The sequence below is a fragment of the Melospiza melodia genome, unplaced genomic scaffold, assembly GCF_035770615.1.
Source record: "Melospiza melodia melodia isolate bMelMel2 unplaced genomic scaffold, bMelMel2.pri scaffold_415, whole genome shotgun sequence".
Classification (NCBI taxonomy): Eukaryota; Metazoa; Chordata; class Aves; order Passeriformes; family Passerellidae; genus Melospiza; species Melospiza melodia.
This window is the reverse complement of record NW_026948736.1, coordinates 27,692-43,792: the sequence shown is the minus strand read 5'-3', so window position 1 is coordinate 43,792 and position 16,101 is coordinate 27,692. Positions and strand designations below refer to the sequence as shown.

Here is a 16,101-nt window from a genome sequence, read left to right as displayed (position 1 = left end):
TGACACACGGACACGGCGGGACACACGGACACGGCGGGACACACGGACACCGGGACACACGGACACGGCGGGACCGGAGATGATGGGGAACGGGGGGAACGGTGGGAACGGCGGGGCTGGGGAGTGGGACCCGCGGGACGGAGGAGAGGAGGGGGCACATCTGGAACCATCGGGACGGGGGACGGGCACATCTGGAAGGCCGGGATGGGCACATCTGGGCCCCCCGAACCCCCGCTCACCTCCAGGCGCTGCCGCAGCTCGCAGCTCCGCTCCAGCGCCTCGAGGCGCAGCTGAGCCGAGCCCAGAGCGCGCTCGGCCGGAACAGACCCCTGAGGGCACGGGAAACGGCACAAAGCGACGCAGAAATGACCCAAAGTGCCCCAGAAACGACCCGAAAGGGGCCCAGAAATGACCCAAAGCGCCCCAAACATGAATTCCCGACCCAAAAATACTCCAGGAAGGAATTCCCACCCCGAAAATCCCAATAAATGCCCCAAAAATCTGTCCCCAAAAATCCCAATAAATGTCCCAAAAAATCCCAATAAATGTCCCAAAAATCCCAATAAATGTCCCAAAAAAATCCCAATAAATCCCCCAAAAAATCCCAATAAATGCCCCAAAAAATCTGTCCTAAAAAATCCCAATAAATGCCCCAAAAAATCCCAATAAATGCCCCAAAAATCCCAATAAATGCTCCAAAAAAATCCCAATAAATGCTCCAAAAAAATCCCAATAAATGCCCCAAAAATCCCAATAAATGCTCCAAAAAAATCCCAATAAATGCTCCAAAAAATCCAATAAATGCTCCAAAAATCCCAATAAATGCTCCAAAAAAATCCCAATAAATGCCCCAAAAATCCCAATAAATGCCCCAAAAATCCCAATAAATGTCCCAAAAAATCCCAATACACGCTCCAAAAATCCCAATACACGTCCCAATAAATGCCCCCGAAATTTCCCCCATGTTTTACCCATCCCTTTTTCCCCATTTTCCCCGTTTTTCACCCCAATTTTTACCCTTTCTGCGCCACCTCCAGGCGGATTTCCCGGCTCAGCCCCCGGCATTTCCCCCATTTTTTTACCCCACTGTTTTTCCCCATTTTCCCCGTTTTTCACCCCAAATCCCGCACGTTTTTTACCCCCAACCCTTTTTTACCATTTTTCCCCATTTTCCCCGTTTTTCACCCCAAGTTTTACCCTTTCTGCGCCACCTCCAGGCGGATCCCGCGGCTCAGCAGCCGCCGCAGCCCCCGGTGGCCGCGCAGGAGCCGCAGCCGGAACCGAGCCCGGAATTCTGGGGAGGGGGCGGCCCCAAATCAGGGACCGCCCCCCCCGAGGAGACCCCCGAGGGTCCCCCCAGACCCCCCCGGGCCGCGCCCCCTCCCCGAATTGCCGGATTTGCCCAAATTCCCGGATTTACCGGGACAATCCGTGCCCTTCACCACCGCGGTCTTGTCCCGCTGCGCCTCGTCCTGGGGAGGGGGAGAGGGGAATTTGGGGAGGGGGCTTCGAGGGTTCGGGGCATTTCTGGGGGTCCCAGGGACATTTTTGGGTCACTTTGGGACATTTTTGGGAGAGTCAGGGAAAATTTTGGGGGGGCTCAGGGATAATTCGGGGGTCACTCTGGGATAATTTTGGGGGAGGCAAGGGAGAATGTGGGGAGGGGGCTTCGAGAATTTGGGGAGGTAAAGGATAATTTGGGGAGGGGGCTCTGAGGGTTTGGGGCCATTTTTTTGGGGTCCCAGTTCCATTTTTGGGGCCATTTTTGGGGGTCCCAGTCCAATTTTTGGGGCCATTTTTTGGGGGTCCCAGTTCCATTTTTGGGGCCATTTTTTGGGGGTTTCAGTTCCATTTTTGGGGCCATTTTTTGGGGGTCCCAGTTCCATTTTTGGGCCATTTTTTTGGGGTCCCAGTTCCATTTTTCGGGCCATTTTTGGGATTTAGGGTCCATTTTGGGGCCATTTTTGGAGGTTTGGGGTCCCACTTCCATTTTCGGGGGTCCCCTCACCTGGCTGGGGTGGGGGAACTCGAAGCGCACGAAGGTGTCCAGGTCACCTGGGGACACACCTGGGACGGACGGACGGACAGAGGGACGGACAGACGGACCCCCAGGTGAGCGGGGGAGCCCCAGGTGAGCCCCTCCCCCGTGCCCGTTGGCCCCTCCCCCGTTCCCAGTTTGCCCCTCCCCTGCTCCCGTTTGCCCCTCCCCCGTTCCCAGTTTGCCCCTCCCCCGTTCCCGTTGGCCCCGCCCCGTTCCCGTTGGCCCCTCCCCCGTCCCCGTTGGCCCCGCCCCCGTTCCCGTTGGCCCCGCCCCCATTGTGCCCAGCCCCACACCTGGCGGCACGGGGATGCCCCTCCCCCGCTCGATGCCCAGCTCGAGGTCGCTGCTGCTCAGCTCGGGGAACGACCTGCAGGTGAGGGGGGGGAGGGGAGACAGGTGTGCCCCTCCCCCACGCGCACAGGTGTGCCACACCCACCCCCAGGTGTGCCCCTCCCCCCCCCCCCCCCCCCCCCACAGGTGTGCCATCCCCAGGTGTACCAACCCCATCCAGGTGTGCCCACCCCCCCAGCCAGGTGTGCCATCACCCCCCCCCAGGTGTGTTCCCAGGTGTGTTCCCAGGTGTGCCATCCCCCCCCCAGGTGTGTTCCCAGGTGTGTTCCCAGGTGTGTTCCCCCCCCCAGGTGTGTTCCCAGGTGTGTCCCCCCCCTCACCTGAGCACGTGGAACGTTCTCTGCTCCCATCAGGGTTTCGGGGGGGTGCCCAGGTGTGTTCCCCCCCCAGGTGTGTTGGGTTCCCAGGTGTGCCCCCCCCCTCACCTGAGCACGTGGAACGTTCTCTGCTCCCACCGGGCTCTCGGGGGGGGCCCCCCCCCGGCCGTGCTCCCTCCTCAGGGTCTCCATGTGGGAGCGGCACTCGAGGGCCAGGGCCTCGCACCTGGGCAGGTGAGACCCCCCTCAAATACACACCTGGGACCCCTCCCCAAATACACCTGGGACCCCTCCCCAAATCCCCCCTCACAGACCTGGACAGGTGAGACTCCCCCTCAAATACACCTGGGCAGGTGAGACCCTCTGAGACCCCTCCCCAAAATCCCACGGCACTCCAGGGACAGGGCCTCGCACCTGCACAGGTGAGACCCCCAAACACACCTGGCCAGGTGAGCCCCCTCCCCAAATCCCCCTCCCCTCACACACCTGGCCAGGTGAGCCCCCTCCCCAAACACACCTGGCCAGGTGAGCCCCCTCCCCAAATCCCCCCTCTCACACACCTGGCCAGGTGAGCCCCCTCCCCACCCCCGCGCTCACCGCGTGGTCTCCGCGATGTTCCCCAGCTGCGCAAACTGCCGGGAGAAACTGAGGCACAGCTGGGGGGGGGAAAGAGGGAGATTTTGGGGACATTTCCCCAGTTTTCAGGTTTTCACCCCCATTTTTGGGATATTATCCCCAATTTTTAGGGTCCCCCCCAATACTTAGGGTTTCCCGCCAGTTTTTAGGGTTCCAACCCCATTTTTTGGGAAATTACCCCCAAATTTTTAGGGTTTTCACCCCCATTTTTTTCCCCATTTTTTAGGATTTTCTCCATTTTTTAGAGCTTCCCCCCCAGTTTTTTTTAGGGTTTCGCCCCCATTTTTTATATTATCCCCATTTTTTAGGATTTCTCCCCCCCTTTTTTTTTTTGTGTTTCCCCCCGATTTTTCGGGATTCCACCCCCAATTTTTGGTGCTCCATTTTTTAGGGTTTCCCCCCATTTTTTTGGGTTTCCCCCCCCCCATTTTTGGGGATATTTCCCCCATTTCTGGGGTTCCCTTATTTTTTGGGATATTACCCTCATTTTTTAGGGTTTTCCCCTCATTTTTTTTTGTACGTTGCTCCCAGGTTTTTTTTATATTACCCCCATTTTTTAGGGTTTTCACTCCATTTTTTTTGTACATAGCTCCCAGTTTTTTTTATATTACCCCCATTTTTTAGGGTTTTCCCCCCATTTTTTTTTCTACATTGCTCCCAGTTTTTTTTACATTACCCCCATTTTTTAAGGTTTTCCCCCCATTTTTTTGTACATTGCTCCCAGTTTTTTTTATATTACCCCCATTTTTTAGGGTTTTCCCCCCTTTTTTTTTGTACATTGCTCCCAATTTTTTTTATATTACCCCCATTTTTTAGGGTTTTTCCCCCCATTTTTTTTTTGTACATCGCTCCCATTTTTTTTATATTACCCCCATTTTTTAGGGTTTTTCCCCCCTTTTTTTTTTTTGTACATTGCTCCCAGTTTTTTTTTTTTTTATATTACCCCCATTTTTTAGGGTTTTCACCCCATTTTTTCGGTGTTTTCCCCCCGAATTTGGGGGTCCCCACCTGGTGCTGCCTCCTGAGCGCCCCCCGCCAGCCCCAGGAAGGTTTTGGTGACCTCGGGGGGCGTCGGGACCCCCCGGGCCGGGCCCAGCTCGAACTCGGCCCCGTCCAGGGGCACCTCGGGCACCTGCACAGGGTTTGGGGCGAAAACACAGAGATTTGGGGTTTGGGGTTTGGGGTGAAAAAACAAAGATTTGGGGTTTGGAGTTTGGGATGTGGGGTTTGGGATCTGGGGAGAAAACCCCAAAGATTTGGGGTTTGGGGTCTGGGGTGAAGACACAAAGATTTGGGGTTTGGGGTGAAAACACAAAGATTTGGGGTTTGGGGGATTTGCGGGTTTGGGATTTTGAGTTTGGGGTTTGGGGAGGAAACCCCAAAGATTTGGGATTTGGGGGATTTGGGATTTGGGGTGAAGACCCCAAAAAGGGGACGGGGTTAGGGGTGGGATTTGGGACGGGATTTGGGATTTTTGACAGGAATTGGGACGGGATCCTGGCCAGGATTTGGGACAGAGATTTGGGATTTAGGACAGGATTTAGGACAGGATTTGGGGTGGATCCTGGCCAGGATTTGGGATGGGATTTGGGGAAGGATTTAGGATGGGATTTGGGATTTGGGATGGGGTTTGGGACAGGATTTGGGATGGGATTTGGGCTGGATCCTGGCCAGGATTTGGGTGGGATTTGGGACGGGATCCTGGCCAGGATTTGGGATTTAGGATGGGATCTGGCACGGGCTCCTGGGATGGGATTTGAGGTGGATTTAGGATGGGGTTTGGGACACGATTTGGGACAGGATTTGGGATTTAGGACAGGATTTGGAACGGGATTTGGGGAATCCCATGGGAGAGGATTCAGGACCAGGATCCAGGCCACAATTTAGGCCAGAATTTAGCAGAGAATCTGATCCAGCTCCCCAGCACGGCCTCACCTGGGTGAGATCCACGGGCAGCCCGGCCCTGGCAGCGCCCAGCATCGCCTGCACGCCCCTGGCCCTGCGCAGGAACTCCCTGGCACCGACCAGGTCCTGGCACCGCTTGGCACGGAGGGCGCCCTGCACCAGCTGCTTGTGCCTCAGCTCCAGGAACTGCACCTGCAGCTGGGCTGGGGGCAAAAATGGGGCAAAACGGGGGTCAGGGGGGCAAAATGGGGGTCTGGGGGGCAAAATGGGGGTCAGGGGAGCAAAATGGGGGGCAAACAGGGGGTCTGGGGGCACTGGGAGGTCCTGGCACCGCTTGGCACGGAGGGCGCCCTGCACCAGCTGCTTGTGCCTCAGCTCCAGGAACTGCACCTGCAGCTGGGCTGGGGGCAAAACGGGGGTCTGGGGGGTAAAACGGGGGTCCTGGGGGTCCTGGGGAGGGGTCCCAGTGCCCAGAGGGTTCCCTCAGCCCCCCAAACCCCCCCTGTACCTTTCCCAGCAGGTTTAGGAGCCCCCTGGCCGTCCCTGGGCTGCTGCTGCTGTTTGGGAGGGGGCGCAGGAGGAGCCTTGGGCTGCACCTGGAAGGGGGGAAATGGTGTCAAAAACCCCTGCGAATGTTCCCCCCCAGCCCCCAAAACCTCCCTGCACCCCCAAACCCCACCTCGGGCTCCTTTTCTTCCTCCTCCTCCTCCTCCTCCTCCTCGTCCTGGCTGCGCTCCGTCAGCCCCAGCGCCGCCTGCACCACGCCGGCAATGCTGGGGGGCCCTGAGCCCGGGATTGGGGGGCAGCCTGCGGAAAGGGGGGGGGTCCCGGGGGGCTGTGAGACCCCCAGGGTGGCCCCCAGGGACAGGGGGACAGGGGGACAGGGGGACAGAGGGACAGGGACGTACCCGGGGGCACCGGCAGCTCCGAGAGATCCACGGCTCTGCCCGCGCTCAGGGCACCCAGGGCGGCCTCGTATTGCTGGGGAGGGGGCACAGCGGGTCAGGGGGCACCCAGGATACCCCTGGCATTGCTGGGGAGGGGGCACAGGGGGTCAGGGGGGCACCCAGGATACCCCTGGCATTGCTGGGGAGGGGGCACAGGGGGTCAGGGGGGCACCCAAAGGGCACTGGGAGCACTGGGGATAGACTGGGAACCAGACTGGGAGCACCCACAGTGGGGAACTGGTGTCATTGTGGGGGGAAACTGGGACCAGACACAGCCCTGGGACTGGGATCTGGGACTGGGGTCACAGCTCTGGACTGGGACTGTTATTCCTGGACTGGGACTGATATTTTCATACTGGGATTGTTATTTTTGTACTGGGACTGTTATTTTCACACTGGGATTGTCATTTTCACACTGGGATTGTTATTTTCACACTGGCACTGTTATTTTCCCACTGGGATTGTTATTTTCACACTGGGACTGTTATTTTCATACTGGGATTGTCATTTTCGTACTGGGATTGTCATTTTCATACTGGGATTGTTATTTTCGTACTGGCACTGTTATTTTCACACTGGGACTGTTATTTTCACACTGGGACTGTTATTTTCACACTGGGATTGTCATTTTCACACTGGGATTGTTATTTTCACACTGGGATTGCTATTCCAGCGCAGGGATCTGTCCCAGTGCCCCCACCCAGCCCCACCTTGAGGATCCTCTGGTGCATCCGAGCCTTCCTGGCGTCGCCGCTGGCGCGGGCCTGGCCCAGCGCGGCTCGGTACCGCTCCATGCGCTGCTGCAGCGCCTGCTGCACGTCCCCGGCCGGGGCTGGGGGCCAGGCAGCAACATACAGACAGATCACACCAAAATACCCAGCAAAACAGCACCAAAATACCAACAAAATCCCAAAAAAACCCAGCAAAACACCACCAAAATACCAACACATCACACCAAAATACCAACAAAACACCACCAAAATACCACCAAAACACCACCAAATTCCCAAAACAAAGCCCCAGCAAAACACCACCAAAATACCACCAAATTACCAAAAAAACCCAGCAAAAAAACAGCAAAATACCACCAAAATACCACCAAATTCCCAAAAAACCCCAGCAAAATACCAACACATCACACCAAAATACCACCAAATTCCCAAAAAACCCCAGCAAAATACCACCAAATTCCCAAAAAAACCCCAGCAAAACACCACCAAAATACCAACAAATTCCCAAAAAACCCCAGCAAAACACCACCAAAATACCAACAAATTCCCAAAAAACCCCAGCAAAATACCACCAAAATACCAACAGATCGCACCAAAATACAGACAAATCCCGCCAAATCACACCAAAATCCCAACAAATCCTGACAAATTCCAACAAAATCCCAGCAAATCACACCAAAATCCCAACAAATCCCAACAGATCCTAACAAAATCCTGACAAATCCCAGCAAAATCCCAACAAAATCCCAGCAAACCCCAGCAAAATCGCACCCAAGTCATAGCAAAATCCCATCAAATCCCATCAAAAATCCCAACAGGTCATACCAAAACCCCAGCAAAATCACACCAAAATACCAACAGATCACACCAAAATCCCAGCAAATCTCAGCAAACCCCAAAAAATCACACCAAAATCCTGACAAAATCCCAACAGATCCTACCAAAATCCCAACAAAATCCCAACAAATCCCAACAGATCCAAACGAATCCCAACAAATAACACCAAAATCCCAACAAATCACACCAAAATCCCAACAAATCCTGACAAATCCCCCTTTTCCTGCCCCTGTGCCCGGCCAGGACCGCACTCACCTGGGCTGGAGATCGCTGGATCCTTCTCTGGTGGATCCTTCTCTGGTGGATCCTTCTCTGGTGGATCCTTCTCTGGTGGATCCTCCTCTGGTGGATCCTTGGATTCCTCTGGATCTTCAAGAAAAGAGCACCAAATCCCACCAGGACCCCCAAAAACTGAGGGGTCTGAACCCCAAAACTGAAAGGTTTGAAGCCCCAAACTGAAGGGTTTGAACCCCAAAATTGAAGGGTTTAAAACTGAGGGGTTTAACCCCAAAACTGAGGGGTCTGAACTCCCAAAACGTTAAAGGTTTTAATGCAAAACAGAAGGGTTTGAACCCCAACATTGAAGGGTTCGAACCCCAAAATTGAAGGGTTTGAACCCCAAAACTGAAGGGTTTGAATCCCAAAATTGAAGGGTTTGAACCCCAAAACTGAAGGACTTGAACCAAAAGGTTTGAACCCCAAAAATTGTGAGTTTGAACCCCAAAATTGAGGATTTGAACCCTGAAACTCAAGGGTTTTAACGCCAAATTGAGGGTTTGAACCCCAAAATTGAAGAGTTTGAACCTCAAATTGAAGGGTTTCAACCCCAAAACTGAAGGGTCTGAACACCAAAATTGAGGATTTTAACCCCAAAACGGAGGGTTTAAAAGTCAGAGTCTGAACCCCAAAACTGAAGGGGTTTAACCCCCAAAATTGAGGGTTTGAACCCCAAAATTGAGAGTGTGAACCCCAAAATTCAAGGTTTGAACCCCAAAATGGGAATTTCCACCCTTTCCACCCCAAATTGGGGTCGGGGTCTCACCGGGCTCAGCTCCTCGTCCCAGCGCCTCCAGCTGCGCCTGCAATCTCTGCAAAACCACAGGAAAATGGGAATTTTGGGGGAATTTGGGATTTTTTGGGGAAATTCTGAGGGATTTTGAGGAAAATTTTGGGATTTTTGGGGGAAAATTCTGTGGAAAATTTTGAGATTTTTGGGGGCAAATTCTGTGGAAAATTTTGGGATTTTGGGGGGGAAATTCTGGGGAATTTTGAGGAAAATGAGGGGATTTTTTTGAGGGGAATTTCGAGGAAAATGAAGGGGATTTTGGGGGGCAAAATTCTGGGGGATTTTCAGGAAAATGAGGGGATTTTTTGTGGCAAATTCTGGGGAATTATGAGGGGATCTTTTGGGGGAAATTCTGGGGAATTTTGAGGAAAATGAGGGGAATTTTTGGCGGGAAATTCTGGGGAATTTTGAGGAAAATGAGGAGATTTTTGGGGGGGGAATTTTGAGGGAAATGAGAGGAATTTTTGGGGGGGAATTTTGAGGACAGTGTTGGGATTTTTGTGGGGAAATCCTGAGGGATTCTGACAAAAATTTTGGGACTTTGGGGGGAAAATTCTGGGGGATTTTGAGGAAAACGAGGGGGTTTTTTGGAGGAAATTTTGAGGGAAATGCGGGGATTTTTTAGGGGGGAAACGCTGGGGATTTTTGTGGGGGAATTCTGGGCAATTTTGGGGAAAATGCCGGGTATTTTTTGGGGCGAATGCTGTCGGTTCTGGGCGTACCTTGGCCTCCCTGAAGTGGCTCAGGGCCGCGGCGTTGTCCCCGCGGCGTTTGGCCAGCACAGCCTCCCTCTGCAGCTCCTGCAGCCGCCGCCGGGCGCCGGAACCGGGATCGGCTTTGGGCTCGGCTTTGGGCTCGGCTTTGGGATCAAATTTGGGATCAAATTTGGGATCGGGATCGGGTCTGGGGTCCGGGGATGGATCCAAAGGGGGAATTGGGGCTGGGGGCTGCGCCGGGGTCCCTCCAGGCCTGCCCAGAGCCACGGGAGGGGGAATCTCCGCGCGGTCGATCGGCTTCCCGCTGCGCACCGAGGCCAGCAGCTGCTCCAGGGTCTGGGAAAAAAGGGGAAAATTGGGGAAAATGGGGTGAAAACGGGAGAAAAATGGGGGGAAAGGGAGTGAAATGGCGGCAGCATTGGGAAAAATGGGGTGAAATGGGGGGAAAATTGGGGGGAAACGGGGTAAGGCTCAGGATTGGATGGAAGGAAATGGATGGGAAAGAGCAAAATAAGGGGGTGAAATGGAATAATGATAATATGGAATCAATGGAATAATAACAAGAAATAATTTTATATATATTAGCTATACCTAACTATTATATTGGGATATTATAATATAACATTATTGTACATCATCATCGTCATCATCATTATTATTATTGTTATTGTTATTATTGTTGTTATTATTGCTGTTATTGTTATTATTGATGATGATGATGACAATAATATAATTAAATGGGATTTGATTATCATGAAACTGGTCAGAACTGGGAGAAGTGGGATAAAACTGGGCTCAAGACTGGGAAAAGTGAAATAAAACTGGGACTAGAAATGGGAAAAGTGAGGTAAAACTGGGAAAAGTGCGATAAAACTGGGCTCAGAACTGGGAAAAGTGAGGTAAAACTGGGCTCGGAATTGGGAAAAGTGAGGTAAAACTGGGCTTAGAAACGGGAAAAATGAGGTAAGACTGAGCTCAGAACTGGGCAAAGTGAGATAAGACTGAGCTCAGAACTGGGAAAAGTGAGACAAAACTGGGAAAAGTGAAATAAAACTGGGCTCAGAACTGACAAAACCAGCCCCAAAGCGGTTCAGAGCGGTGCCAAAGCGCCCGATTTTGGGCAGCCCCGGGGCATTCAGGGGCAGCCCGGGCTCGGGTCCCGGTTTCCCGCTCCGGGCTGACCTTGAGGCCGCGCTGGAGCCGCCGCTGCCGCGCCCCGTTGTTCCCGGTGCTCCCGGCGCCGTTCCCGGTGTTGGCGAGGGCGGCCCGGTAAAGCTCCGCCCGCTCCGACAGCTCGGCCAGCAGCGCCCCCGCGGGATCCTGCGGGAATGAACGGGGATGTACTGGGGATATACTGGGAATGTACTAGGAATGTACTGGTAATGTACTGGGAATGAACTGGGAATGTACTGGGAGTGTACTGGGAATGTACTGGGAATGTACTGGGAATATACTGGGAGTGTACTGGGAGTGTACTGGGAGTGTACTGGGAGTGTACCGGGGATATACTGGGGATGTACTGGGAACGTACTGGGAACGTACTGGGAATACTGGAGTCCCGGGGCACTGGGAATACTGGGAGTACCAGAAATACTGGGAGAACTGGGAGCTCCTCCGGGACCCACCCTGGGCTGGGCACTGGGATCGGAATGAGCACTGGGATGGGCACTGGGATGGGCACTGGGATCGGAATGAGCACTGGGATGGGCACTGGGATCAGATTGGCACTGGGATGGGCACTGGGATCAGGACTGGGATCAGGATTGGGATCATCCCCAGGATCAGAACTGTGATCGGGATCAGGATCAGGATCAGGATCGGGATCAGGACTGGGATTGGGATCAGGATCGGGATCAGGATTGGGATCAGGATCGGGATCAGCCCTGGGATCAGGCCCAGGCTCGGGATCCCCCGGGCTCTCCCCGGCCGTACCTGCGGGCTCTGGGCGCTCTCGGCGCTCTCGGGCCCCTCCTGCAGCACCTCCTGCAGCTCTGCCTGCACGGGGACCCGCCATCAGCCTGGGGGCCCCAAAATCCCCAAAATCCAGATACCCTAAAATCCAGGAATCCCAAAATCCCCAAAATCCAGATACCCCAAAATCCAGGAATCCCCAAAATCCAGGCTCAGGGACCCGGGATCAGCCTGCAATCCCCAAAATCCCAAAATCCAGGGATCCCCAAAAATCCAGGCTCAAGGATCTGGGATCCCCAAAATCCAGGTATCCCAAAATCCAGGTTCAGGGATCAGGGAATCAGCCGGGGATCCAGGCAATCCCAAATCCAGGGATCCCCAAAATCCAGGGAATCCCCAAATCCAGGGAATCCCCAAATCCAGGGAATCCCAAATTCCAGGAATCCCAAGACCCAATGATCCCAAAATCCAGGAAATCCCAAAATCCAGGAATCCCAAAATCCAGGAATCCCAAAATTCCAGAAAATCCCAAAATCCCAGCTCCCCCGCCCCTCACCAGCAGCTCCTCCTCGTTCTCCAGATCTTCCTCCCCTTCCTCCTCCTCCTCCTCCTCCTCAGGGGGGTCCCGCAGGCACAGCTGGGCCAGGGCCTGCACGGCCCCCACATCTGGGGGGCACAAAAATCCCAATTTTGGGGGGTTTGACCCTAAATTTCAAGGGGGAGAGGAGGGGGATTTGCCTCGCTGTGGGGCAACAGAGGGGTCCCAACCCCAATTTTGAGGGTCTCAACCCCAAACTGGGGTAATTTTGGGCGGATTTACCTGTCTGGCAGGGTCCTAACCCCAATTTTGGGGGGATGTACCTGGCTGGGGGGGGTCACAAACCCAATTTTGGGAGTCACAACCCCAATTTTGGGGGATATCGAGGGGGATTTACCTCCCTGGGGGGGTCAAAACCTCAATTTTGGGAGGATTTACCCGTCTGGGGGCATCCCAACCCCAATTTGGAGGCATTTCCAGGGGTATTTACCTGTCTGGGGAGGTCCCAACCCCAATTTTGGGGGTCCCAACCCCAATTTGGGGTAACCCCGGGGGTATTTACCTGTCCGGGGGGGTGGCTGCCCGCTCTCCGCTCCGTCCCGGCCCCGCAGCAGCCGCAGCAGCTCCGCCTCCAGCGCCGCCTCCCCGTTCCCGCTCCCGTTCCCGTTCCCGTTCCCGTTCCCGCTCCCGTCCGCACCGGGAGCCGCCAGCAGCCCCAGCTGGGGAGGGGGCGACAGCACGAGGGGAGTCGGGGACCCCCAGGGGGGGATTTGGGGATTCAGGGACCCCCGGGAGGGGATTCAGAGATTTGGGGACCCCCAGGGACCCCCGGGAGGGGATTCAGAGATTTGGGGACCCCCAAAGTGCTGAGGGGATCCAGGGACACCCCAAGGGACAGGAGGGGACTCAGGGATTTGGGGACCCCCAGCAGGGGATTCAGGGACCCCCCCCCCCAAAGTGCTGAGGGGACTCAGGGACCCCCCCCCAGCCGCCATTTCGGGGGTCCCGGGGGTCGCACGCACCTGCCTGGCCATGGCCGCCCCCCGGCCCGGGACCCTGCCGGCCCTGCTCATGGCTCCGCGTCCCGCCGGGCCGAGCTGGGATAGGTGAACAGAGACCCCCGCTCGGATTTAAACCCCCCAATCGCCCTCAGAGCCCCCCGAAAATCCCCCCCGGCGCCCCCCGCCCCTCACAAGGCCCCGCCGCGGCTTTGCCGCCTCTCAGAGCTCCCCACAAGGCGCTGTCACCCCTCAGCCGTCCGCAGACCTCGCCCCCCAACCCCGGTGCTGCGGTTTATCCCGGTTTTAACCCGTTTTATCCCGGTTTTTCCCGGTTTTATCCCGGTTTATCCTCACTCACTTCCTGCTCCGCCGGCCGCTGTCAACACCCCGCGCTTTACGGCAGCGCGTCGCAAAAGCGCCGCTGTCGTAAAGGCCGCTCTGCTGCTTTGCGGCGCCTGCGAACTACAACTCCCAGTGTGCCCCGCGGCCGGCGGGTAAAAGGCGGGAAAAACGTGAGGGGAGGCCGTGGGCGGAATGCCCAGAGATGGAAAATGGGTTGAAAATTTCACGATTTTCACCTAAAACCCTGAGGGTTTAGGGTTTTATGTTTCAGTTTGCCTTTAGAGGAGCTGGAGGATGTTTTATTGTATTTATTTGGGCTGTGAGGGCGTTGAGGGTTGTGAGGAGAAAATGGCTGCCGGGACCTGAGGGGAACTGGGGCGGTGTGAAATGGAGAGCTGAGGTAATTTGGGGTAATTTGGAGTAATTTGGGTTGTTTGTCCTTCTTAGATAGTGCCAGGATGGGCAAACGCAGGAGCCACCCAACCCCAGGTAAAATAAAAACACCCAAACATCCCAATTTGGGCCCACAATGACCCAACTGGGGCCATTTCCCCCATCTGGGAGACCCATCTAGATCCAAACTGATTTCCTTTTTCCCTTTGCATCCAAAAAAATTTTTCTTTTTCCCTCACACACAACAGGCGACAGGAAATTCCATGCTCCCAAAGCCAAGAGGATCCTTCAGGAAGCACCAGGCGCTGATTCCTATGGAGATCCTGCTGGGATAGATCCCAAAATCCCAAAAGGGGAAAAAACTCCTCAAATTGGGGTTTTTAATGTGATTTTTCAGGAAGGGAGAGACGAGGAAATTGGAGGTGGCAAATCACTGGGATCACCAAAACAGAACAATTCCCATGAGGTGGAAAAGAATCATCTGGAATTGCCCCAGGTGGGAATTTTGGAAGCAGATGGGGCAGGAATGAGTGGGTTGGAGTCACCAAAAGCAGGAATTTCGGATGGGGCAGGAGAGAATTGTGGAGAATCGCCAAAAACGGCAGGTTTGGAGGTGGATGGGGCAGGAGAACAGAAGATGGAGCCACTGAAAATGGGAATTTTGGGTGGAAAAGGAGAGGAGCAGATGGAGCCACTGAAAATGGAAATTTTGGATGGAGCAGGAAAGGAGCAGCTGGAAACACCAAAAACAGGAATTTTGGAGGTGGATGGAGCAAGGGAGGAGCAGATGGAGCCATTGAAAATGGGAATTTTGGAGGTGGATGAGGGAAAAGAGGAGCAGCCAGAGCCAAACTGGGAAATTCCAAAAATGGGGATTTTGGGTGGAGCAGGAGAGGAGCAGCTGGAAACACCAAAACCAGGAATTCCAAAGGCAGATGGAGCAGGAGAAGAGCAGATAGAAACACCAAAAATGGGGCTTTTGGATGGAACAGGAAAGGAGCAGATGGAAACACCAAAAGCAGGAATTTTGGAGGTAGATGGAGCAAGGGAGGAGCAGATGGAGCCACTGAAAATGGGAATTTTGGATGGAACAGGAGAGGAGCAGCTGGAATCACCAAAAATGGGAATTTTGGAGGTGGATGGAGCAGGAAAAGAGCAAATGGAGTCACCAAAAATGGGAATTTTGGATGGAATGGGGCAGAATCATCTGGAATCACCAAGACCAGGGATTCCAAAGGCACATGGGGCAGGAGAGGAGCAGATGGAAATATCAAAAATGGGAATTTTGGATGAGGCAGGAGAGGAGCAAATGGAGCCACCGAAAATGGCAATTTTGGGTGGAACAGGAGAGGAGCAGATGGAAACACCGAAAACGGGAATTTTGGAGGTGGATGGAGAGGAGCATCCAGAGCCAGTGAAACCAGGAATTCCAGAGGGAAATGGGGCAGGAGAGGAGCAGGTGGAAACACCAAAAACGGGAATTTTGGATGGAAGAGGAGAAGAGCAGGTGGAGTCACTGAAAATGGGAATTTTGGGTGGAACAGGAGAGGAATCACCAAAACCAGGAATTTTGGAGGTGGATGGGGCAGGAGAAGAACAGATGGAGACACCAAAAATGGGAATTTTGGGTGGAACAGGAGAGGAGCAGCTGGAACCACCAAAAATGGGAATTTTGGATGGAACAGGAGAGGAGCAGCTGGAACCACTAAAAATGGGAATTTTGGATGGAACAGGAGAGGAGCAGCTGGAGTCACCAAAAATGGGAATTTTGGATGGGGCAGGAGAGGAGCAGCTGGAACCACCAAAAATGGGAATTTTGGATGGAACAGGAGAAGATCCACTGGAATTACCGAAAACGGAAATTTTGGAGGTGGATAGAGCAGGAGAGGAGCAGCTGGAGTCACCAAAAATGGGAATTTTGGATGGGGCAGGAGAGGAGCAGCCAGAGCCAAACTGGGAAATTCCCAAACTGGGAATTTCGGGGCAGAACGAGCCAGAATCAGCAGCACCGGGGGAGAAGGTACAGCTGGGGGGGCCCAAACTGGGACCCCTCCCCAATTCCAAACTGGGATCCAGGGACCCCTCCCCACCCAAACTGGGATCCAGGGACCCCTCCCCATCCAAACTGGGACCACTCCCCAATTCCAAACTGGGATCCACAGACCCCTCCCCACCTAAACTGGGATCCACGGACCCCTCCCCACCCAAACTGGGATGCAGGGACCCCTCCCCAGTCCCAAACTGGGATCCAGGGACCCCTCCCCACCCAAACTGGGATCCAGGGACCCCTCCCCATTCAAACTGGGACCCCTCGCCAATCCCAAACTGGGATCCAGGGACCCCTCGCCAATCCCAAACTGGGATCCAGG

General features: G+C 54.4%; 1 protein-coding gene across 1 annotated transcript; it reads right to left on the bottom strand.

Moving 5' to 3' along the window:
* Positions 1-40: 40 nt before the first annotated feature.
* On the bottom strand, positions 41-13,393 carry CC2D1A (coiled-coil and C2 domain containing 1A; the record flags this gene model as incomplete). The annotated part of the gene is given in 25 exon segments (XM_063183226.1): positions 41-313; positions 316-329; positions 1,198-1,294; positions 1,421-1,472; positions 2,009-2,067; positions 2,335-2,408; positions 2,818-2,870; positions 2,872-2,935; positions 3,307-3,365; positions 4,354-4,377; positions 4,379-4,477; positions 5,281-5,453; positions 5,759-5,846; positions 5,930-6,057; positions 6,159-6,231; positions 6,908-7,029; positions 8,021-8,134; positions 8,808-8,853; positions 9,554-9,883; positions 10,730-10,867; positions 11,480-11,542; positions 12,015-12,124; positions 12,559-12,715; positions 13,019-13,093; positions 13,356-13,393. Coding segments are annotated over 24 exon segments (2,461 nt in total), but the record flags the coding sequence as incomplete, so codon positions are not given.
* Between the last annotated feature and the right edge of the window lie 2,708 nt (positions 13,394-16,101).